This window comes from Elephas maximus, chromosome 27 (assembly GCF_024166365.1).
Source record: "Elephas maximus indicus isolate mEleMax1 chromosome 27, mEleMax1 primary haplotype, whole genome shotgun sequence".
Lineage (NCBI taxonomy): Eukaryota > Metazoa > Chordata > Mammalia > Proboscidea > Elephantidae > Elephas > Elephas maximus.
Window position 1 is genome coordinate 3411223 of NC_064845.1, and position 24479 is coordinate 3435701.

Genomic DNA, 24479 nt, shown 5'->3' on the forward strand with positions numbered 1-24479 from the left:
TCTGTTGAGGCATTTGTATATGATGCTATTGAAAGGCTTTGCTGGGGGAGCTGGGCTGTTGGAGGCAGCTGGTGTGAGTTTCTGTCCACTGACGTGGCATCACAGCACACAAGCAGGCTTGCCTTGGTGTCACACTGTTGCTGTGTAATTTAACCTCAATGTCTTGAATGTGGGGAGTCCCTGGGTGGTGCAAATGGTTAACACGCTTAGCTGTTAACTGAAAGGTTGGAGGTTTGAGTCCACCCAGAGGCACCTCGGAAGAAAAGTCCTGGTGATCTTCTTCCAAAAAACCAGCCATTGAAAAACGCTACGGAGCACAGTCTATTCTGGCACGCATGGAGTGGCCATGAATTGGAATCAACTCGATGACAACTGGTTTGGTTTTTCGGTTTGAGTGTTTAGCATATCCAGTGATGTTATGCCTGTCATCTTGTCACAGTCTTTACAGCCATCCTGGGAGGCCGGGCTGGTGGTGGCCACATAGCCCCCAGGGCAGGGAGGGCAGCCCCCATCGCAGGGAGGACAGCCAGGTGCTCTGTCAGCAGACACGTGGTTGAGGGCCTTCTTGGCTCTGGCACTCAGGGTGGGTGTCGGGGACACGGCTGGATGCCTGTCTGCACTAGGGTCTTGGCACTGTGACTTCTCTGCTTTTAAATTAGAGGAAAACCAAGCCCAGTGTGAAGTCCCAAAAGGAAGCAAAGTTTGCACCGTAATCTGCTTTACCCCAGCCCCACTCTTATTTGTTTGGCATCTCAGTATACTCTGGGGAGTTGATATCTAGATCATCCTGTCCTTGGGGACATCAAGGGGAAGCTCACCTGTTTATAAGTACAGGAACATTATGGGACTTTATTTTGCCCAATTGGGATGCTGGCTGGCTTAACGAGTAGGGCGGAGCTGGCGTGACTGAGGCTTAGATGTTGAAGCCGGTTCATGAGACTGAGTCCTGGGTCACTTCCTCTGGATGATCTATTGGGTGTTCCTTTATTCTGTGGTTGCAAATGACACCCCTGAACTCTCCAAAAAGATTCAGGATCTCTGGAAGGACCACTTCCGCTTTACCAATGAACCGTGTGGCTTTGGGCTTATCGCTCACGTGGCCGGGCCACAACTGTACCTGACAATTGAGGGTGTTGGGCTGTTGGGGGTCACCCTTCCAGTTCTAACTTGCAGAGAGTTGCGCCCACACAGCCTTTGCACCCACACACATGTCCTCCTTAGGATAGATCTGGGGTGTTGTTTTGTTTACAAAGGATGCATGTTTTTAATGTATGCCATTTGTAGGAATGTTTACCAGCAAATCCAAAACATCATGTAAATAGAAAGTTCTTCCTTGACCTGGTGTACCTAAACCTCCGATAAATTGCACAGTGGGGCTATTTAGGTTATTTATTTCTTCTTGGGTAAGCTTTAATAATACGTGTCTTTCATGGAATCTGTCCGTTTTATTTACGTGGTCTTATTTATTGGCATAAATTATTCATAAGATTCCCTTATTTTACATAAACAGGCCCAGTGTTTTCTCAATGTCATTTCTCCTGAATATGAATGAAAGCTACATTTTTTTGAAATATGTCCCCTTAAAATTATTTTCTTTGCTTGTTATTTGATTGAGTTGTAAATTGAGGTTGTCTTATCAAGAAGTCAAAACTGTTTAAAAATGGTTTTTTATAAAAAATGCACAGGCCCTTTGTCTCCTGCGTGGTAATGGATGGTGGAGGTGTCTGCCTCCCCCTCAGGGCTGTATCTGATGAATGAAGGCGGAGGGTCTTTAGCAGAGCTCTGAGGGATGGCTCACACGCTCCAAATGTCTTTACATCACCTAAGATCTGTCCAAACCAAAGTCTGAAGATGCAGAAATGAGGTGTTGCTGTGTGCCGTTGAGCTGACACACCTTATAGCAATCCCTTGTGAAAGAGTAGAACTGCCCCTTAGGGTTTCCTAGGCTGTAATCTTTAGGGGAGCAGATCACCAGGTTTTTTTCTCCCCCGAGGAGTTGCTGGTGGGTTTGAACTGCCAACCTTTCAGTTAGCCTCCGAGCGCTTAACCATTGCACCACCAGTGCTCAGTCTCCCTGGAAAAGAGAAGATGGAGGGATTTGCTTTTAGAATTGTTTCCGTGGCCAGGAATGGAATATGGCGGAGTGCTTTCTAGCCCAGTGTGTTAAATGTCAGGAAGTGTTGTGATGCAGACTGATGGAGACCACTGGGCCGGTGAAGGCCTTGCTTGGGTTATGATCAGCCAGAAAAAGGGAACATGGTCTTACAAGCATCTAGGCCCTTGGAGAGTAGTGCTGGGTGAGGGTGAACCTCCGGACCAGCACACCCGAAGAGCCTCCTTGTACCACGCGGAGAAAGGTGAACCTCAGCCCAGGTAGAGGTTACTGTGAATCTCCTGGCAGCGACAGACAACTGGGATTGGAAATCCAGGTCACAGCAAACAACAGCCTGGCCTGGGAGCCCTGCCCTATTGGCATTTTACTGAGTGAGCCCTGGCACCTGGGGGATGAAGTCGTCAGTGAGTTGGGGAGTGTTGGGAGGAAACGTTAAACCCAGGGCTGAGTCTGGAAGGTGAGCTGTCCCCAGGGAGAGCTTTGTTCAAAGCAAGCCTGAGTCGGGTGTCTCAGAGAAGAACAGGGTCAGGAGAGGCTCCCCAATTGCTGGCTCAGTTGGCTGGGAGGCAGAGAATCCTGCCAGAAAGGAGAAAGGGCCGGGAAGAATTCACGGGCAGAAAGAGGCACACAAAGGCAGCGGGGTGTGACCAGGGAACCCGAAAGCGGGAGGAGGCGTCACCTGACAGAAGAGCAGTTGGAGAGAAGCGTTTATTGTCATGGTCACTGGATGTCTGAGGCCTCATGAGCCCTGGGAGCGAATGAGGCCATGTTAATATTTACGTCCAGCTTGGCAAGTCCCAGTGGCCCCACCTGATCACGTCAGACCTCAGCCAGCGTTCTCAGTGTCCCCAGGGCAGGATGTCCCCTGTGCTCAGGTGCACCATGGCTCGTGTGCTTCCTGCACTTGTTATGTGACTCTACCCACCCCCCCCGCTGTCGGTGTCTCCCCAAGGGGCTGCCTGGGACCGGGGGGCCTGTGCTGGTGGGCAAGGCGGGTAGCTGGCTGGCTGTTCTGCCTCAGCACCTGGATCCCAGAGCTCCATGCAGACTTGAAACACAGCTCTCCCAGCTCTGTCCTTAACCCCCTGCTCCAGGGGCTCAAATGGCCCTTCCTTCTGGGGCTGGGAGTTCTGGGAACAGACGTCTATGGGTGCCGGTGCACTGAACACCTCCTTCACCCACCCCTTGCCTGCCCATTGGAAAACTGGCACACATAGATTCCTAAGAATTTAAAGTAAACCCATTAGCTGGGCAGCAGCCAGACCCTGGATCTCCGCTTGGATTTTTATTGGGTCACAGTGCCACTTTTTAAGTGTTAATCCAGTTTGGCAGCTAACCAAAAGGTCGGCAGTTCGAATCTACCAGCTGCTCCTTAGAAACCCTATGGGGCAGCTCTGTTCTGTCCTATAGGGTCACTATGAGTTGGAATTGACTTGAGGGCAACGGGTTTGTTTTTTTCTTTTTCAGCCTAAGTGCTTTATAATCTCCCCAGCTGTGGTCTACGTAGTTTGCCTTTCTGCTGATCACATGGCGATGGGTAAATCAGTGAGGCAGTGCATAAAACTAGCGGTGACTCCAAAGTGGTGGGAATAGGAAACGCCATCTTTCAAGCAACAAGTGCCTTCAGCAAGCTTCAGGCATCTGTTATACGCCAGGCGGGATGTAACAAGGATTGGCAAATATCCCTCACTCAGAGGCCATACTGGGTTCTTGTGCCAATATGCTGGAAGGCACACATGATAATTGGCACAAGTAGGTCAGCAGATAAAAGACAACCCAGGTCAAAGGCACTTCTGCGATAAGAGCAGGAAAATCACTGTTTCTCATGTCTCAGCCACGTCGCGTTAGTAATGAGGAAGATTATGGGGTGGCATGGATAATTAGATGTCGGCGTATCACCAGCGGTGATGGCAATTTTAGGCAAAGCGATTATTTCCATGTTATCCACGTACTCTTGTTAATTGCTCCAGCTCTGATCAATGCAGACATTGGCCAGGCTTCCCTAGTTACCAGATAGCAGCATGTTTGGAGGCTTAGCAAGCGGCTCCATTCCGATTTTTCACTCGTTTAGAAAACTCTCCTTGGGATGTTTGCATCATCAAATGTACGTTCAGTTGGCAGATGTCTCTCCTGCCTTGTATCTGGATACCAGCACAGGGAATTTGTTCCCAAACAGCCTTTGGGAAACGGCCAGCACGAATGATTACTCAGTGAAAAGGGAAATTATTCCAGCCAGCCCTCTCCGTCTTCCAGAGAAGAATGGCGTGGAATAGGCTCTCAGCACCGCGTGGCGAGGCCTCCGTTGATCAATCTGGCGAAACCACTGAGAAAGAAAAAGCCCATAAAAGGGAAAGCAATTCAAGGGGATCTTCCCTGCTGGGAAGAGCAGCTTGATAACATGCAGTTAGAGGCATCAGTTTTTATTTTCTAGTAATTTTTGTTGTTGTATTAGACGTCGCCAGATGTTTAAAAACACCAGCTTCCATTTCTTTTAGTACACATCATTTGTAGATGCTTAAAGAGTGGTCAGGGAGCTCTGGTGGTGCAGTGGTTAAAGCGCTCGGCTGGTAATTGCAAGGTCGGAGGTTCCAACTCAGCAGTGGCTCCACCGAAGACAAGACCTGGTGATCTGCTCCCATAAAGATCACAGGGAGCCCTGTAGGGGCAGTTCTACTCTGTCACGTGGGGTGGCTGTGAGTCCGAATCGACTCGACGGCGCACAGCAGCCACACCAGTGGTTACGGGTTCGTTACTTGTGCCCTGGAACAATTTGGGTGTGATTTTCCCGGTCCGTTTTATAGTATATTATCATAGCTTCTCAGGAGCTAAGGTGAACATTCCGAGGTTATTACTGACCATAAAAAACCCACTGCCCTCGAGTGGATTCCGAATCATAGTGACCCCATAGGGTTTCCAAGGCTGCGAATCCCTGCAGAAGCAGACTGCCACACCTTGCGCTTGTAGAGCCCCTGGTGGTTTTGAACTGCTGACCTTCCTGTTAGCAGTGATGGCTTTACTCGCTGTGCCACCAGGGCTCAATTACTGACCATGGACATGGTTTTTTTTAGGTGTATTGGTTCTGATTTAAAAATGACTAGAAAACGATGAACTTAGTTCTGATTAAAAAGACAATGTGAAAGATAAATTTTAGCAGTATATTATTATAATTTTTTTTTCTTGACCTTAAACTTGATGATTAGCAACTAAATGAAGTAATGATAAATAATTAGGTAGGAGACTGGGCTAATGTGACTTCCAGTCACTTCCTATCTTTCCAGCATAATGATAAGAGCTGACCTTTGTGGAACCAGGTTATGTTAATTCACCTGGATTGCAGCTGCACACGGGAGAGGCGATAAAATGCTGGTGCAGTTACTGAGTTTACTGGCTCACACCAGAGTCAGGGAATCCTAGGACCAGTGAGCAGGAATTTGTTTATCTCCCTAGGAGAGCTGCATGCTTATGTTTGCTGCAGGGTTTCCTGTGTTAACCTGTTCCTACTGGTTTTCCATTTTAACCGTTACCCGAAGGACAAATTCAACCTGCTGGGTCATATTTAATACTATATTCTCTTTGGCCTTGACCTGCGCGTGGACTTGGGGGAAACCCAAGGTTACGAGGCCTGTTTTCTTTTGCAGCAGGAAGGAAGCAGACCCAGTCTGTGTGCCCACTGAATGGGCCCCCAGTGAGATATCACTGCTACTTGACAGATGGAGAAACTGAGGCTCAGAGAGATGATGTGACTTCCCAAGGTCACCCAGTTAATAAGAGCCTGACGGAGCCAGGATTTAAACTTATGTCTTCTACCCCATGGACTGTTCTTTGCACAACTCTAAAATGAAGCTTTCTCAGACTCTGAAGAAATGTACTGCTCTCTCCTGCCTGTGGAAACCCTGGTGGCATAGTGGTTAAGTGCTACGGCTGCTAACCAAAGGATCTACAGTTCGAATCTACCAGGAGCTCCTTGGGAAACTCTACGGGGCAGTTCTACTCTGTCCTATAGGGTCGCTATGAGTCGGAATTGACTTGACAGCATTGGGTTTGTTTTTTTTTTTTGGTTCTCCTGCCTGCATGCGTCTTTCTGTATCTTTGCTGCCTTGGTGGGTTTTCCTTGTGGTAAACGGATGTCTGTGACCATGCATTCTTTTCACCTCACTTAATCTTTTTAGGAAGTCTGTCATGTGAGGTCTACCAGTGCTGAAAGTAGTAACGTTCAGTTATTTACAGTGAGAGCTGGGAAGACTGAGACGAGATACTTATGTTTGATGTTAGTGTTGGGGGCTTGAGTTTTTACTATATGTATGAGGGTGCTGGAGCTCTGATGGCACGGTGGTTAAGAGCCGGGCTGCTAACCAAAAGGTTGGCAGTTTGAATCCAGCAGCTACTCCTTGGAAACCCTATGGGGCTGTTCTGCTCAGTCCTATGGGGTCACTATGAGTTGGAATCGACTCTAGTGCAGCAGGTTTGGGTTTGGATTGGTTTATTTATGAAGGGTTTAGCTTGATTTATTAGGGTGCTGTGAATGTATGAACGTGGTAGGGTTTAGCATGGTTTATTAGGGTGCTGTGAATGTATGAACATGGTTGGGTTTAGCTTGGTTTATTAGGGTGCTGTGAATGTATGAATGTGGTTGGGTTTAGCTTGGTTTATTAGAGTGCTGTGAATATATGAATGTGTTTGGGTTTAGCATGGTTTATTAGGGTGCTGTGAATGTATGAACGTGGTTGGGTTTGGCTTGGTTTATTAGGGTGCCGTGAATATACAAACGTGGTTCGGTTTAGCTTGGTTTATTAGGGTGCTGTGAATGTATGAATGTGGTTGGGTTTGGCTTGGTTTATTAGGGTGCTGTGAATATATGAACGTGGTTGGTTTGGCTTGGTTTGTTAGGGTGCTGTGAATGTATGAATGTGGTTGGGTTTGGCTTGGTTTGTTAGGGTGCTGTGAATGTGTGAATGTGGAAGAGGTAGAGTAGGGGGTTTGCATAACCGTGATCTCTGTCTGTGTCCGAGTTTATAGTTTAGTTGTTAGGGAGAATATTTAAACATATGCAGAGAAAGTAACAATTAGCAGAGATGTGCTGGAGGTGAGACCAGGTGTCTGCATCCCAGTGCTAGGCTTGGGTCTCAAGCATTCGTGCTGAATGTTCCTGTAAGGAGTGACCAGGGCTTCGGAGAAGAGAGCTATCACTGCGAACTTGTAAATCTGGGAAGGCTTTGTGGTTGATTTGGGTCTTAAGCCTTACAAGATGGTAAGGATTGGGTGGGTGGGGGAGAGTAAGGGGAAGGGGGCTTGGGATGATCGGTGGGGCACTTATCAAGCTGATACCATTTGTCGTCCATTTGACTCCAACCCACGGTGCCCCCTGTGTGTCAGAGGAGAACTGTACTCCACAGGGTTTTCAATGGCTGATTTTTCAGATATAGACCACCAGCAGGCCTTTCTTCTGAGGTTCCTCTGGGTGGACTCGAACGCCCAACCTCCTTTGATTAGCAGCTGAGCCCGTTAACCGATCGCACCACCCAGGGACTCCTTGTCAAGCTGAGGGACTTACACAGCAAAGTGAGGAGTTTGTGTTCGGGCCTCCAGGATGGTGATAAGGAGCCACTGTAGGTTTTCAAGCACAGGAGCAGTGTGCTGATTCTGCTGTCTGTGTGGGGTAGATTGGCTCTGGGGAGCGACCCTATAAACATCTGTATTTAGGGCATATGAAGTAAAGGCAGCAGGATTGTCAAATCAGTCAAGGCCAATGCATGCTGCTGTAGGAAATGAATGGAAAAATAGGCGGTTACAGGGCCATCTTTCCCTGGTCCCCTCCTGGGAAGCTGCTGACGTGGTGGCAGAAGACTGGGAATAAAGACATTTCGTTTGTACCCTCTGCGTCTTCATAAACTGCACACTGTTATGTGTTAGATTACATTAAGTTGAGGCACATGAACTTTCCATGTTGGCCAAGACCATAGAACTACTGGCAATTGCATATGGTTCAGTCTAATCGAATTTGAAGATTAAGCTGTTGGTGGAGATGAGTGGGTGCGGGCCGGCCCTTGGCTTTCTGGTCAAGCTGATTGGGGTAGGGATGGGGACAAGGCTGCTTTGCAGTTAGCCTGGAAGTACTAGGTGGTGAGACTGGTCTTGAAGGCTGGGTTCCCCCTCTCCCTCTTGTTTGCCTTCCTGCCTACGGACCAGGGATTCAGGGTCTCTATATTTTCTCCTATTACATTTAAAAAAGTAGAGAAACATTTGCTCTACTAAGAATTTTAAAGGAGGGTGTATGGAAGTGGGGGTTTGGAGATAACAATGCATGCATCCTGTGGTTGTGTCTTCTTGGTTCTCGCCAGCAGCTTGGGCACAGACAGATACGTCTGCATCATCTCAGTCACTCTCAGTTATGCTGGGGAGGTGGGGGACTGAGTTCTTCCTCTTGGTGGGGAGGGTTTCAGTGAGCTCTTGAATGCCTGGGAAGAGGCTGAGCATGCTGGTGTTGGTATGGTGGATATGAGTTGCTCTGACTTTACATCCTTAGTGTCTCTGCCCTGGTCTGGTGCCACTCTTGGAGAATGTCTTAGACTAGGTTCTCTAATATATGGAAATGGCTCACAAGGTTGTAGAGCCTGGCAGGTTTCAAGTCTGTGGGTCAGGTGTCAGGCTGGAGGCTTCTCTTGACTCACATCGCTGCAGGAACTGACAAACCCAAGATCAGCAGGCAAGATAGCAGGCTGCTGGCTCACAGGCTGTGGATGCTAATGAATTCCAAGGTCAGCAGAGAGTACACTAGGCCTTTGGCTTAAGTCCCAAGAACTGGATGTCAGATGATGCTAAGCCAGATGCAGGGTCCAGAGCAAGTGAGCAAGCTTTGCCAGAATGTTCATGTATATATTGGATGCAGCCCATACCCCTCGGGAAACTTCCCTTACAACTGACTGATCACATCATGGAGGATAACTACATCGTTACCTGACTGCCAAATTACATCATTACTGTTATGGATTGAATTGTATCCCCCCAAAATGTGTGTCAACTTGACTAGGTCGTGATTCCCAGTATTGTGTGGTTGTCCACCGTTTTGTCATCTGATGTGATGATCCTATGTGTTGTAAATCCTAACTTCTATGATTTTAATGAGGCAGGATTAGAGGCAGTTATGTTAATGAGGCAGACACAATCTACAGGATTGGGTTGTATCTTGAGTCAATCTCTTTTGAGATATAAAGGAGAGAAGTGAGTAAAGTAGAGAGGGACTTCATTACCACCAAGCAAGAAGAGCCAGGAGTGGATCGCATCATTTGGACTTGGGGTCCCTGTGCTGAGAAGCTCCTAGACCAGGGAAAGATTGATAACAAGGACATTCCCCCAGAGCCAACAGAGAGAGAAAGCCTTCTTTGGGGGCTGGCACCCTGACTTTGGACTTTTAGCCTCTTAAACTGTGAGAGAATAAATTTCTGTTTGTTAAAGCCATCCACTTGTGGTATTTCTGTTATAAGAGCACTAGATGACTAAGACAATAACCTAACTGCCAAACTGCACCATTACATAACTGCTAAAACTCTGAGAATCATGGCCCAGCCAAACTGACACACAACCTTAACCATAACAGAGAGCCTTTCCTAGCTTCAGGAATGCGGTGTTCCCAGCTTGCTCCCCTGAAAACCAGGGTTCAAGGCAGGTTTTGAGATATTGTCTGTTGAAACTGGCTGAGCACAGCCATCCCAGGGAGCACACCCCAAACCTCCTGCCCTGACTTGGGTACAGTGGGTCCAAGTTGTCTGTCATTACACCCAGATTCCACAGTTTTACTCTCTGGACCTTGTGGCATAGTGGTTCCACCATGGCATGTATCCCTGTCATCCTAGGTCACACCTCAACATGTATGTCCCACCAGTGTCTGTCTTGTTCCCTGCGTGCTCCCTAACATCCACACTGGACCTTTCTCTGGGGCCCTCCTGAACCCTCTTCCATGTTGAACTGTCCTGCATCTTTGATGTATTCACTGAATGGTCCCTTGTCCTCATGGTTCTCCCCTGAGCATCGTTCTCTTCTCCCTTCACTGGAATAGAGAATGCTTCTTTTCCAGAGACTGTGGATCTTATAGGCAGTGTCATGTTGAATTAATGTCCCGCAAAAGTGTGTATATCAACTTGGTTAGGCCATGATTCCCAGTATTCTGTGGTGGTCCTCCATTTTGTGATCGTAATATTATGTTAAAGGATTAGAGTGGGATTATAACACCCTTACCAAGTCACATCCCTGATTCAATGTAAAGAGAGTTTTCCTGGGGTGTGGCCTGCACCACCTTACATCTCTCAAGAGATAAAAGGAAAGGGAAACAAGTGGAGAGTTGGGGACCTCATACCACCAAGAAAGCAGCACCAGGAGCAGAGTGCGTCCATTGGACACGGGGTCCCTGTGCCTGAGAAGCTCCTTGACCAGGGCAAGATTTGGACAAGGACCTTCCTTCAGAGCCGACAGAGAGAGGAAGCCTTCCCCTGGAGCTGACACCCTGAATTTGGATTTGTAACCTACTAGACTGTGAGAAAATAAATTTCTCTTTGTTAAAGCCATTCACTTGTGGTATTTCTGTTATGGCAGCACTAGATGACTAAGGCAGTTGTCTACAAATAAACAGTTTAACTGTAAATGTGATTGTTAAGCTCCTAAGTTTATGGCATGTGGGAAGCTGAGTACCAGCTGCTACTTTGTCACCTAAGCTGACACCTGTGTCGAGCTGGAAGTCATCTCAGAGCAGACTGTACTTTATAATTAAAACCCAGAGTTGCTTTGTGCCAAACTGCCTGTCGACAACTGGGACTTCTGCTATAGTTGATTCAAATATATTTAAACAATTATTTAAAAAAATTTTTAAGAAGCATAAATGGCAGATTCCTACACAGGGACTATGACATGGATGGTGTAGGGTAACTTTAATAATTTGTAGCCCACCCTCATGGTTTAAACGAATTACACATTCTGTCATTTTCCCTTTAACTTTCCTGACCAGGGCAGAAATTTTGCTGCAACTACCTTACTGTGGCTGGGTGCAGTTGTCCAAGAAATACAAAGTCTTGTTCTATTCCTGCACATTCTCACTATTAAAGCTCTGAACATTCATATGACCTTGGTTTCTTGTTTTCCTTTTATTAACAAGGAAAAATTCCTACACCTAAGCTGAAGCCTCCTTCAACTCTCTTACTCCAGCCCCCAGTATAGGAAAATCTCAATCAGAGCTTTAAGTATAGCTACCATGTAATGTTGGTCCGTGAGTTCTTGTGATGACAGCTGACACTGTGAACAGTAGAATTCTACTTTATCAATAGATTACTATTAAAATGAAATTATAATACAAAAATATTTACACCCACTCCTCACTTATTGACGTGGTTAGGTTCCAAAGACTGTGTCATTATGCGAAAATGAAGGATGATCACATCAGATCACAGAATGGTGGATAACTACATCATTACATAACTGCCAAATTACGTCATTTGGCCAAACCACTGAGAATCATGGCCCAGCCAAGGTGACACATAACCTTAACCATCACATCCAGAGTTACTCTTGCCTTGCACTTCAGCATTCATTACTGCCAGACGTACATCATTAAAGCACAACATAGTTGGATAGTAGCTTTTTTACCATTGTCATCAATGCAAAATGTTGGATAGTGAGACAGTCGGTAAGGGAGGAGTATGTGTATTAAGATACAAAGGACGGTATTAGTAACTGGCAATTGCTGTGTCCTTACTGTGCTTTGAGTGCCTTGAGTCCTCTCTTTAGTGAATTGTAATCATTTTCTCATTTACTCCTCACAAACCCTGGAGGAAGGTGTAATCATTTCTACTTTATAGATGAAAAAACTGAAATGCAAATAATTAGGCCAAGTTCACATAAATAGTAAGTGACCATGTCAGGATTCAAATGCAGGTCAGCCTCAAACCCTGTGGTCATAACCACTTCACATATTACCTTACCTTGAATAAGTTGAAAGTCAAGCTGAGAACTGGTCTTGAAAAAGAATGGGGAGGAGGTGGGGCCAAGATGGCTGACCAGGTAGAAGCTACCTCAGATCCCTTTTGCAACAAAGACTCAGAAAAACAAGTGAATCGATCACATACATGACAATCTATGAACCCTGACCATCAAACACAGATCTAAAGATTTGACCTGAGTGACAGAGACTGAGAACGAGCAACCACGGGGAAGCAGTGACTGTTTTTGGAGCCTGGGGCCAGCATCCCAGTCAGAAAACCTTGGCGCCGGCCTTTGGAATGGGCGCAGGGGAGCTGAGCACGGCATCCTGAGACGGCACAAACATGGGACACAGCCCTAGCCCCCAGAAGTGACCTCGGGGGAAGCCCAGCCAGTGCATGCAGGCAGCGCAGCGACGCGGCTGACAGGAGGAGAAGTCGCCGGGAGGCAGCGACTGGTTTTGGAGCCTGGAGGGCGGCATCCCAGCTGGGGAACCTTGGCGCTGGGCTTTGGACTGGGAGCAAAGGAACTGACCACGGCTTCTGGGACAGCACAAGCACAGGAAGCGGGCCTAACCCTCGGGGGCAGTCTCGACCCAGCCAATGAACACAGGCTACACACCCCTCGGGAATCTCAGATAAAACAGTCATCCCAAGCAAGATAAGTAACTTTATCTATATTCTGGGGTGCTACTCTCTCCTATCTATCTGATCCCTCCCCTCCCCTTCCCAGGCGGCTTCATTAACATTGGAATTTCCTGAGCCAGAGAGTGAAGTGCTCTGCGTTTTTTTTTTTTTTGGTCTTTTCCTAACCCATCCTCCTGGCCTGAGAGAAGCAGCTACAAAAAACCCAGGGACCAAAAATCCTTCCCTGACTTCTCAAAATTGGACTAAAAATACAGAACCAGCTCCAGCCAAGCATATGTGATCCACAGTCTTGGGCTTTCATCCCAACAGGGAACAAGGTGGCTATTATAATGCAAAGGCAATTCTGATAGGGATCTGACTGTAATTGTTTCCAGAATTACTGGAAAGACAAGTTTCCCGGGTCTGATATCTCTGCGTATTAAACAGAGCCCTCACTGACCCACCACGGGGAACTGAGGGCTGAAGCTCCCTCCAGTCTACCTAGCCTCCTGCCTTAGGGGTCTGAGGATGGTGACACCTACCAATCTGTAGAGGTACATGCATTGGGTGCCTAAGGTACAGCTGCAGAGGCCACCCACCAAAGTACTTTAGGAATAGAGACACACCTACCTCACTGGCACTTGGGGGAACCCTGTCAGAATCCTGCCGCCCCTGGAGTGTGACCCCCTGCTGCTACTAGAATCTGGTGCACACAACTATCACTACTACTCCTCTAGGTGGATAGGTGACAGTCTGCACCACACACTTGGTGACCCAAAATCAGATTCTACTCAAGAATAGTGAATGGACTCTTAGGCTTATATATCTGGTAACAGCCCAAACCAGCTGGTAACAGGACATTCAAGGGCTACATCAATCAAGACAGCGCAATCTAGTAGCCCATCTACGTATACTGAAAGAAAACAAAACAAGATAAGACTCAGTGAGCAAATATAAAATAAATCATTACAATATCTTATAGATGGCTTGGAGACAGCAGTCGATACCAAACCACATAAAGAAGCAGACCACGATTGCTTCTACAACTCCCCAAATTAAAGAATCAAAATCTTTCGCAAATGAAGATACAATCCTGGAATTGCCAGATGCAGAATATAAAAAACTAATTTACAGAATGCTTCAAGACATCAGGGATGGCCTCAGAAATGAAATAAGGCAATCTACAGAAAAAGCCAAGGAACACACTGATAAAGCAGTTGAAGAAATCAAAAAGATTATTCAAGAACATAGTGGAAAAATTAATAAGCTGCAAGAATCCATAGAGAGACAGCATTCAGAAATCCAAAAGATTAACAGTAAAATTACAGAATTAGACAACTCGGTAGGAAGTCAGAGGAGCAGAATTGAGCCATTGGAATGCAGAGTGGGGGACCTGGAGGATAAGAGAATTGACACCAATATAGCTGAAAAAAAAATCAGATAAAAGAATTAAAAAAAATGAAGAAACCCTAAGAATCCTGTGGAACTCTATCAAGAAGAATAACTTGCGTGAGATTGGAGTTCCAGAAGGGGGGCGGTAACAGAAAATACAGAGAGAATAGTTGAAGATCTGTTGGCAGAAAACTTCCCTGACATCATGAAAGGTAAAAGGATATTTAGCCAAGATGCTCATCGAACCCCGTATAAGATTGATCCAAAAAGAAAATCACCAAGACATATTATCATCAAACTTGCCAAAACCAAAGATAAAGAGAAAATTTTAAAAGCAGACAGGGATAAAAGAAAGGTCTCCTACAAGGGAGAATCAATAAGAATAAGTTCAGACCACTCAGCAGAAACCATGCAGTCAAGAAGGCAATGGGATGACATATATAGAGCACTGAAGAAGAAAAACTGCCAGCCAAGGATCATATATCCAGCAAAACTCTCTCTCAAATATGAAGGTGAAATTAAAACATTTACAGATAAACACAAGTTTAGAGAATTTGCAAAAACCAAACCAAAGCTACAAAATACTAAAGGAAATTGGTCAGAAAATCAATAATATCAGATACCAGCACAACACAAGGTCACAGAACAGAACATCCTGATATCAACTCAAATAGGGAAATCACAAAAACAAATTAAGATTAATTTTAAAAAGAAAAAAATGCTCAAAACAGGGAATCATTGAAGTCAATATGTAAGAGATCACAATAATAAAAAACAGGGACTAAATACAGGTGGCATAGAACTGCCATATGGAGAGGAAAACAAGGCGATGTAGGACAATACAAGTTAGGTTTTTACTTAGAAAAATAGGGGTAAATATTAAGGTAACCACAAAGAGGTATAACAATTCATAACTCAAAATAAAAACTAAGAAAAACATAACGACTCAGCAAACATAAATTCAACTACTAAGAAAATGAGGAACACACAATTTACAAAGAAAAACGTCTCAGCACAAAAAAGTAAGTGGAAAAATGAAATTGTCAACAACACACACAAAAAGGCATCAAAATGACAGCACTAAACACATACTTATCTATAATTACGCTGAATGTAAATGGACTAAATGCACCAGTAAAGAGACAGAGAGTCTCAGACTGGATAAGGAAACACGATCCATCTATATGCTGCCTACAAGAGACACACCTTAGACTTAGAGACACAAAGAAACTAAAACTCCAAGGATGGAAAAAAATATATCAAGCAAACAACAAGCAAAAAAGAGCAGGAATAGCAATATTAATTTCTGACAAAATAGACTTTAAAGTTAAATCCACCACAAAGGATAAAGAAGGATACTACATAATGATTAAAGGGACAATTGGCCAGGAAGATATAACCATATTAAATATTTATGCACCCAATGACAGGGCTGCAAGATACATAAAACAGAACTGAGAAGTGAGCTAGACACCTCCACAATTATAGTAGGAGACTTCAACACACCACTTTCGGAGAAGGACAGACTTCCAGTAAGAAGCTCAATAGAGACACGGAAGACCTAATTGCTACAATCAACCAATTTGACCTCATAGACTTATACAGAACACTCCACCCAACAGCTGCAAAGTATACTTTTTTTTCTAGCGCACATGGAACATTCTCTAGAATAGACCACATATTAGGTCATAAAACAAACTTTTGCAGAATCCAAAACATCGAAATATTACAAAGCATCTTCTCAGACCATAAGACCATAAAAGTGGAAATCAATAACAGAAAAATCAGGGAAAAGAAATCAAATACTTGGAAACTGAACAATACCCTGCTCAAAAAAGACTGGGTTATAGAAGACACTAAGGAGGGAATAAAGAAATTCATAGACTGCAACGAGAATGAAAACACTTCCTATCAAAACCTCTGGGACACAGCAAAAGCAGTGCTCAGAGGTCAATTTATATCGATAAATGCACACATACATAAAGAAGAAAGAGCCAAAATCAGAGAACTGTCCCTACAACTTGAACAAATAGAAAACGAGCAACAAAAGAATCCATCAGGCACCAGAAGAAAACAAATAATAAAAATTAGAGCTGAACTAAATGAATTAGAGAACAGAAAAACAATTGAAAGAATTAACAAAGCCAAAAGCTGGTTCTTTGAAAAAATTAACAAAATTGATAAACCATTGGCCAGACTAACTAAAGAAATACAGGAAAGGAAACAAATAACCCGAATAGGAAACGAGATGGGCCATGTGACAACAGACCCAACTGAAATTAAAAGAGTCATATCAGATTATTATGAAAAATTGTACTCTAACAAATTTGCAAACCTAGAAGAAATGGATGAATGCCTAGAAAAACACTACCTACCTAAACTAACACAATCAGAAGTAGAACAACTAAATAGACCCATAATAAAAAAAGAGATTGAAAAGGTTATCAAAAAACTCCCAACAAAAAAAAGCCCTGGCCCAGACGGCTTCACTGCGGAGTTCTATCAAACTTTCAGAGAAGAGTTAACACCACCACTACTAAAGATATTTCAAAGCATAGAAAATGATGGAATACTACCTAACTCATTCTATGAAGCCACCATATCCCTGATACCAAAACCAGGTAAAGTCACCAGAAAAAAAGAAAATTACAGACCTATATCCCTCATGAACATAGATGCAAAAATCTTCAATAAAATTCTAGCCAATAGAATTCAACAACATATCAAAAAAAATAATCCACCGTGATCAAGTGGGATTTATTTTTATGCTAGGCTGGTTTAATATTAGAAAAACCATTAATGTAATCCACCACGTAAATAAAACAAAAGACTAAAACCACATGATCTTATCAATTGATGCAGAAAAGGCATTTGACAAAGTCCAACACCCACTCATGATAAAAACTCTCAGCAAAACAGGAATTGAAGGAAAATTCCTCAACATAATAAAGGGCATCTATACAGCCAAAACAGCCAACAGCACCCTAAATGGAGAGAGCCTGAAAGCATTTCCCTTGAGAACGGGAACCAGACTGCTCTTATTCAACATTGTGCTAGAGGTCCTAGCCAGAGCAATTAGGCTAGACAAAGAAATAAAGGGCATCCAGATTGGCAAGGAAGAGGTAAAAATATCTCTATTTGCAGATGACATGATCTTATACACAGAAAACCCTAAGGAATCCTCCAGAAAACTACTGAAACTAATAGAAGAATTTGGCAGAGTCTCAGGTTATAAGATAAACATACAAAAATCACTTGGATTCCTCTACATCAACAAAAAGAACATCAAAGAGGAAATCACCAAATCAATACCATTCACAGTAGCCCCCAAGAAGATAAAATACTTAGGAATAAATCTTACCAAGGATGTAAAAGACCTATACAAAGAAAACTACAAAGTACTAGTGCAAGAAACTAAAAAGGACCTACGTAGTGGAAAAACATTCCTTGCTCATGGATAGGAAGACTTAACATAGTAAAAATGTCTATTCTACCAAAAGCCATCTATACATACAATGCACTTCCGATCCAAATTCCAATGACATTTTTTAATGTCATGGAGAAACAAATCACCAACTTCATATGGAAGGGAAAGAAGCCCCTGATAAGTAAGGCATTACTGGAAAAGAAGAAGAAAGTGGGAGGCCTCACTCTACCTGATTTTAGAACATATTATACAACCACAGTAGTCAAAACAGCCTGGTACTGGTACAACAACAGGCATGTAGACCAATGGAACAGAATTGAGAACCCAGATATAAATCCATCCACATATGAGCGGCTGATATTTGACAAAGGCCCAGTGTCAGCTAATTGGGGAAAAGATAGTCTTTTTAACAAATGGTGCTGGCATCACTGGATATCCATTTCCAAAAAAAATGAAACAGGACCCATACCTCACACCATGCACAAAAACTAACTCCAAGTGGATCAAAGACCTAAACATAAAGACTAAAACGATAAAGATCATGGAAGAAAACATAGGGACAACATTAGGAGCCTTAATACAAGGCATAAACAGAATACAAAACATTACCAAAAATGACGAAGAGAAACCCGATAACTGGGAGCTCCTAAAAATCAAACACCTATGCTCATCTAAAGACTTCACCAAAAGAGTAAAAAGACCACCTACAGATTAGGAAAAAATTTTCAGCTATGACATCTCCGACCAGCACCTGATTTCTAAAATCTATATGATTCTGTTAAAACTCAACCACAAAAAGACAAACAACCCAATCAAAAAGTGGACAAAGGATATGAACACGCACTTCACAAAGAAGATATTCAGGCAGCTAACAGATACATGAGAAAATGCTCTCAATCATTAGCCATTAGAGAAATGCAAATTAAAACTACGATGAGATTCCATCTCAATCCAACAAGGCTGGCATTAATCCAAAAAACACAAAATAATAAATGTTGGAGAGGCTGCGGAGAGATTGGAACTCTTATACACTGCTGGTGGGAATGTAAAATGGTACAACCACTTTGGAAATCTATCTGGCGTTTTCTTAAAAAGTTAGAAATAGAACTATCATAAAAAAAAAAAAATTTTTTTTTTTTTTAATCCCACTCCTTGGAATATACCCTAGAGAAATAAGAGCCTATACCCAAACAGATATATGCACACCCATGTTTATTGCAGCTCTGTTTACAATAGCAAAAAGCTGGAAGCAACCAAGGTGTCCATCAACGGATGAATGGTTAAATAAATTATGGTATATTCACACAATGGAATACTACACATCGATAAAGAACAGTGACGAATCTGTGAAACATTTCATAACATGGAGGAACCTGGAAGGCACTATGCTGAGTGAAATTAGTCAGATGCAAAAGGACAAATATTGTATAAGACGACTATTATAAGATCTTGAGAAATAGTAGAAACTGAGAAGAACACACACTTTTGTGGTTACGAGGAGGGGAGGGAGGGAGGGTGGGAGAGGGTTATTTACTGATTAGTTAGTAGACAAGAACTACTTTAGGTGAAGGGAAGGACAATACTCAATACATGGAAGGTCAGCTCAACTGGACTGGACCAAAAGCAAAGAAGTTTCCAGGATAAACTGAATGCTTCGAAGATCAGCGGAGCAAGGGCGGGGGTTTGGGGACTATGGCTTAAGGGGACTTCTATGTCAATTGGCAAAATAATTCTATTATGAAAACATTCTGCATCCCACTTTGAAGTGTGGCGTCTGGGGTCTTAAATGCTAACAAGCGACCATCTAAGATGCATCAATTGGTCTCAACCCATCTGGATCAAAGGCGAATGAAGAACACCAAGGTCACAGGATAACTAAGAGCCCAAGAGACAGAAAGGGCCACATGAACCAGAGACTTATATCATCTTGAGACCAGAAGAACTAGATGGTGCCCGGCCACAACCGATGACTGCCCTGACAGGGAGCAGAACAGAGAACCCCTGAGGGGGCAGGCGAACAGTGGAATGCAGACCCCAAACTCTTGTAAAAAGACCAGACTTAATGGTCTGACTGAGACTAGAAGAATCCCAGCAGTCATGGTCCCCAAACCTTCTGTTGGCCCCAGGACAGGAACCATTCCCGGAGACAACTCATCAGACATGGAAGGGACTGGACAATGGGTTGGAGAGAGATGCTGACGGAGAGTGAGCTACTTGTATCAGGTGGACACTTGAGACTGTGTTGGCGTCTCCTGTCTGGAGGGGAGACGGGAGGATAGAGAGGGTTGGAAACTGGCAAAACCGTCATGAAAGGAGAGACTGGAAGGAGGGAGCAGGCTGGCTCATTAGGGGGAGAGTAAGTGGGAGTATGGAGTAAGGTGTATATAAGCTTATATGTGACAGACTGACTTGACTTGTAAACTTTCACTTAAAGCACAATAAAAATTATTAAAAAAAAAAACAGAACAGAAGTGGGTAAGATTTGGGTTCCCTGTGGTTTCAGAATGTTCTGGCCTCTTGTGGGTGCTTCCTGGGCAGCAGACCTTGGGCCTTTTACCTCAGCTGTAGGTTCTTGGAGGTCTGGTCACTCAGGAGTAGCCGGAGTTATGTTCACAGGCTCAGGCCTCACCTAGAGAGGGCTCCCCATTCTGGGGAGGAATCGCCTGAGGAGTCACCTCAGGCCCAATGCTGACTCCATTCTGCACTCCTGGTCTCTTACAGAGGAGTCTGGAATTAAACCTAAAGAAGAGCCTCAAAGATCACACTTACAAGCCTGATAGTAGAATCGGCCATCTTTAGAAAAGCCTTGGTGAAGACCAGAGGGCTCTTTGAATTCATCCTGACTAATACTGTTTTCCTTTTCCTGTTGTAGGACTTCGAGGCCCATGTGATCACTCTCTAAAATATTTAAGCTCAAGAATCACAGAGCGAAAGCTGCAGGGCTCATGCCTGCCTGCTGGCCGAGGGAATCTGGAGAAACCGTTCCTGGGGCCACGCAGCTCTGTCGTGCCCATGTTCAGTACTCAGAACGGCCTTCACGCCGTCCATGCTGAGAACAGCCCGCAGAAGCCCAGGGTTGTGACCGTGGTGAAGCTGGGTGGGCACCCCCTCCGGAAGATCACCCTGCTCCTCAACAGGCGGTCTGTGCAGACATTTGAGCAGCTCATAGCGGACATCTCGGAAGCCTTGGGCTTTCCAAGATGGAAGAATGATCGAGTGAGGAAACTATTCAACCTCAAGGGCAGGGAAATCAAAAGCGTCTCTGATTTCTTCAGGGAAGGGGATGCTTTCATAGCCATGGGAAAAGAACCATTGACATTGAAGAACATTCAGATGGCTATAGAAGAACTGTACCCCAACAAAGCTCGGGCCCTGACACTGACCCTGCATAGCCGGGCCCCCTCCCCAAGGCTGCGGAGCAGGCTTTCTAGCAAGGCTCTGAAAGAGGGTCACCACTGTGGGAAGACTGAGACTACCAAGAGCTGTGGTGAGGCTGGGTCCAAGGTGGCCGTCAGGCATCCAGGGAAGACCCCCGTGGAGCCGGCGCTAGAGGACGGGGCGAGGTCCCAGAATTGGGTGAGGGGGAAGTGGGAGCCTGAATCCAATAGCAAGCTCGCCAGGGAAGCGACTCTAGAGGAGGGGCGTGCAAGTGGAGAGAAGCACCTTGGGGTGGAGATAGAAAAAACCTCAGGGGAGATTGTCAGATGCGAGAAGTGCAAGAGAGAGAGAGAGCTCCAGCAGAGCCTGCAGAGGGAGAGGCTGTCCACAGGGACCAGCGAGCTGGACATGGGCAAGTCCTCAAGGTATGAGGTGGAGAAGCTGGTGAGGACGAGAAGCTGCAGGAGGTCTCCCGAGGTGAACCCTCCAGGTGGAGAGGAAGGGTGGAAGAGGGACAGCCACAGAAGCAGTCCCAGGAATCCCACTCAAGACCTGAGGAGACCCAGCAAGAACACAGAAAAGAAAGAGGACAGAGACCCAGAACGTCAAGAAAGTCATCCTCTGGGAGCAGTCAAGACGAAGAAGGAACTTGTGGAAGCTCAACCAGGCACAGACGAGGGGCTGAGGGAAGTGAAGAAAGACACCAGGAACGTTTGCAGGAACAAGCATGGCGGCTGGCTCCTGAGAGAGCACCGGGCTGACCCTGAGAAGCTGCCTAGGACTCGAGGTGAGGAAAAGGAGGCCGAGAAGGAGAAAAAGGGGTGTGTGCCGGCAGGGAGAAAAATGGTTCTCAGAGATGAAGAGCCTGCAAGGGTGGAAAAGGAGCCCAAGGCAAGGGCGGAAGAGAACAAGGCCGAGCGGCCTCTGGGTCGGAAGCCCCGGCCCCCGGGCATCATCGCGGCCGACGTGGAGAAGTACTACGAGACCGGCCGGGTCATCGGCGACGGGAATTTTGCCCTGGTCAAGGAGTGCAGGCACCGAGACACCAGGCAGGCCTACGCGATGAAGATTATCGACAAGTCCAAGCTCAAGGGGAAGGAGGACATGGTTGACAGCGAGATCCTGATTATCCAGAGCCTCTCGCACCCCAACATAGTGAAACTGCATGAAGTGTACGAGACGGCCAGGGAGATCTACCTGATCATGGAGTACGTGCGGGGAGGCGATCTTTTTGACGCGATCATAGAGAGTGTGAAGTTTCCAGAGCGAGAGGCCGCGCTCATGATCATGGACTTGTGTAAGGCGCTCGTCCACATGCACGACAAAGGCATTGTCCATCGGGACCTCAAGCCGGAAAACCTTTTGGTAAGTCCCAACTTTGCTGCTGTGGGACAGGGTGTTATTTGTTTTTCTTTTTAAAATAGACTTTATTTTTTAAAGCAATGTTAAACCCGTTGCTGACGAGTCGATTCCAACTCATAGCAACCTTATGGGACGGAGTAGAACTGCCCCATAGGGTTTTCAAGGAGCGCCTAGTGGATTCGAACTACTGACCTTTTGGTTAGCAGCTGAGTTCTTAGCCACTGTGCCACCAGGACTCTGGAGCAATGTTAGGTTTACAGAAAAATTGCTTAGAAAGTGCAGAGAGTTGTTACATACTCCTTGGGAGAAGGCGCTTATAAAATATGAGATAAAATAAATACCAGTTCCCTTATACTCTGTTACTCTTACGCCCTGGAACAGTACTTTTAGATTATTTTCACATACTTGTCTCAGTATTTAATACTTTGGTTATAGCTCATAAATTACCGAGATAAATTCATTTTGATTAAATTCTTGAGAAATAAACCCTCAAATTTAAATAAAATGGAAAATGCCTCCTCGTCCCTCGGTGAGAAATACTGTCACCTTGACAGAACACATGGACTTAATTTCTTGGGCCTTTGTACATCTGGCCCAGGTATCAGTCGGGTGGGGGCTACTGTTAGACAGAAGGCTCTACACTGCAGGGGCTTGGGTGTGGAGTGGGTAAAAGCCTGGTTCTGGAGGCAGGTAATCTGGCTTTGAATCCTGGCTCCATCTAGGATACGCTCTTCACCTTTCTGAGACTTAGTTTCCATATTTATAAAAGAGAATAATAGTACCTTGGAGCCCTGGTGGGATAGTAGTTAACACCTCTGCTGCTAACCAAAAGGTCAGCAGCTCAAATCCATCAACTACTCCTTGGAAACCCTATAGGGCAGTTCTACTGTCCTATAAGGTCACTATGAGTTGGAACTGACTCAACGATGACACCTAACAACAACAACAATTCATAAGGTTGAGGGAGGATTGCGCATGAGAAAGAGAAAACTAGCGCCTGACCACTGGGGCCTGGCTTGGCTATGCAGTTTTCCTGTTGAATGTAAACAGTTTCACAAAATAGCATCAGACAAGGCCACTTTCTGATCACGATGGCTCAAGACAAAAGCAAGACCACTCTGTGATAATGTCTGAAGGCAGACGAAAACAAAACCAAGAATATTGTCCACACCACAAATATGGGCACGTACCCTCTTCCTCTAGCTACAGTGAGTGATAGCCTCCCCTCATTCCTCTTAACCTTCTAGATAAGGATTGCTAAAATAACAAGCATACCCCCACTTCCTGACAGTATCCAATCCAGAGCAAAAGGCTGCTATCTTAAGCTCCCTCTCAAATCACCCAACAGCCCAAATCCTAAAACAAGCCCTTTACCCACCCTCTTATTTAGGTGCCTCGTGAGTCACTATGACGTGCGTTCACCGTGTTGCAATGAGTCAATAAACCTGACTTGTTTGACTTCAAGTGCGTTCCTGGTAGTCTTCAGCTGGGCCTCATGCCTCCACCTTCTGGTGCCTTCACCCACTTTATTCTTGTAGCCCTGAATATATCCTAATTTATTCATCTGTTTTCTTTCTCCCCTTAGTGGAAAAAGTTCCATGACAACAGGGGCTCTTTTTTTTAAATTCAGATAGTGCCATGAGACCGAAAACAGTTTCTGTCATACAGGAGACATTCAGTAAATCCAAGTTGGGTGAATGAATGGATGAAAGACCATATAGCATGCTGCCTAGGAGATGGTATTCCATCACAGGCGGCTACCATGATTGTTACTACATTTAAAACAATTCTGATGTTAAGGCGGATATCATGAGTAAGCAGTAGTGATTTTAAAGCTGGATGACTGCAGATAAAGTGATAGGGAATGGAGACGGTGCTTTTGATGAGCCACATTATTTTTTTTTGCAAGGATTTAGCTGATTTCCTTTAATTTCCATGGCTGTTGACCCAGCCTGGAAACACCATCCCAATGCATCCCTCTGTCTGTAAACTGCTCCCACCAGCAGAGTGAGTCAGGCTAATTACCTGGTGAATTGAGTTCTACGTTGACCATTAGGCCAAGTAACCTTGTTTTTGCTCAAATGCAGACGATTGCAGAAGTAATCTGAGTGGCTGCCTGAGTGGCCTGGATTACCATCATATAACGTTCCTGTTGAAACATTTCATTTCTGCATTAGCTGGGTGTCCTTGTCCTTTCTTCACTCACTTTTTGATCGCT

At 45.0% G+C, this 24479-nt stretch overlaps 1 protein-coding gene across 3 annotated transcripts in view; it reads left to right on the forward strand.

Annotated features, from left to right (window-relative positions):
• Positions 1-24479, forward strand: part of DCLK3 (doublecortin like kinase 3) — a 105306-nt gene that overhangs the window by 61573 nt on the left and 19254 nt on the right. For 2 of the 3 annotated variants that reach the window (XM_049870683.1, XM_049870684.1), the window contains exon 2: positions 20394-22264. In XM_049870683.1, coding sequence (XP_049726640.1) covers positions 20534-22264 — 1731 coding nt within the window. In that variant the 5' untranslated portion in view covers positions 20394-20533. Of the gene's footprint in view, positions 1-20256; positions 22265-24479 lie in introns of those variants that run through there. The other variant, XM_049870682.1, reaches the window with a different exon arrangement.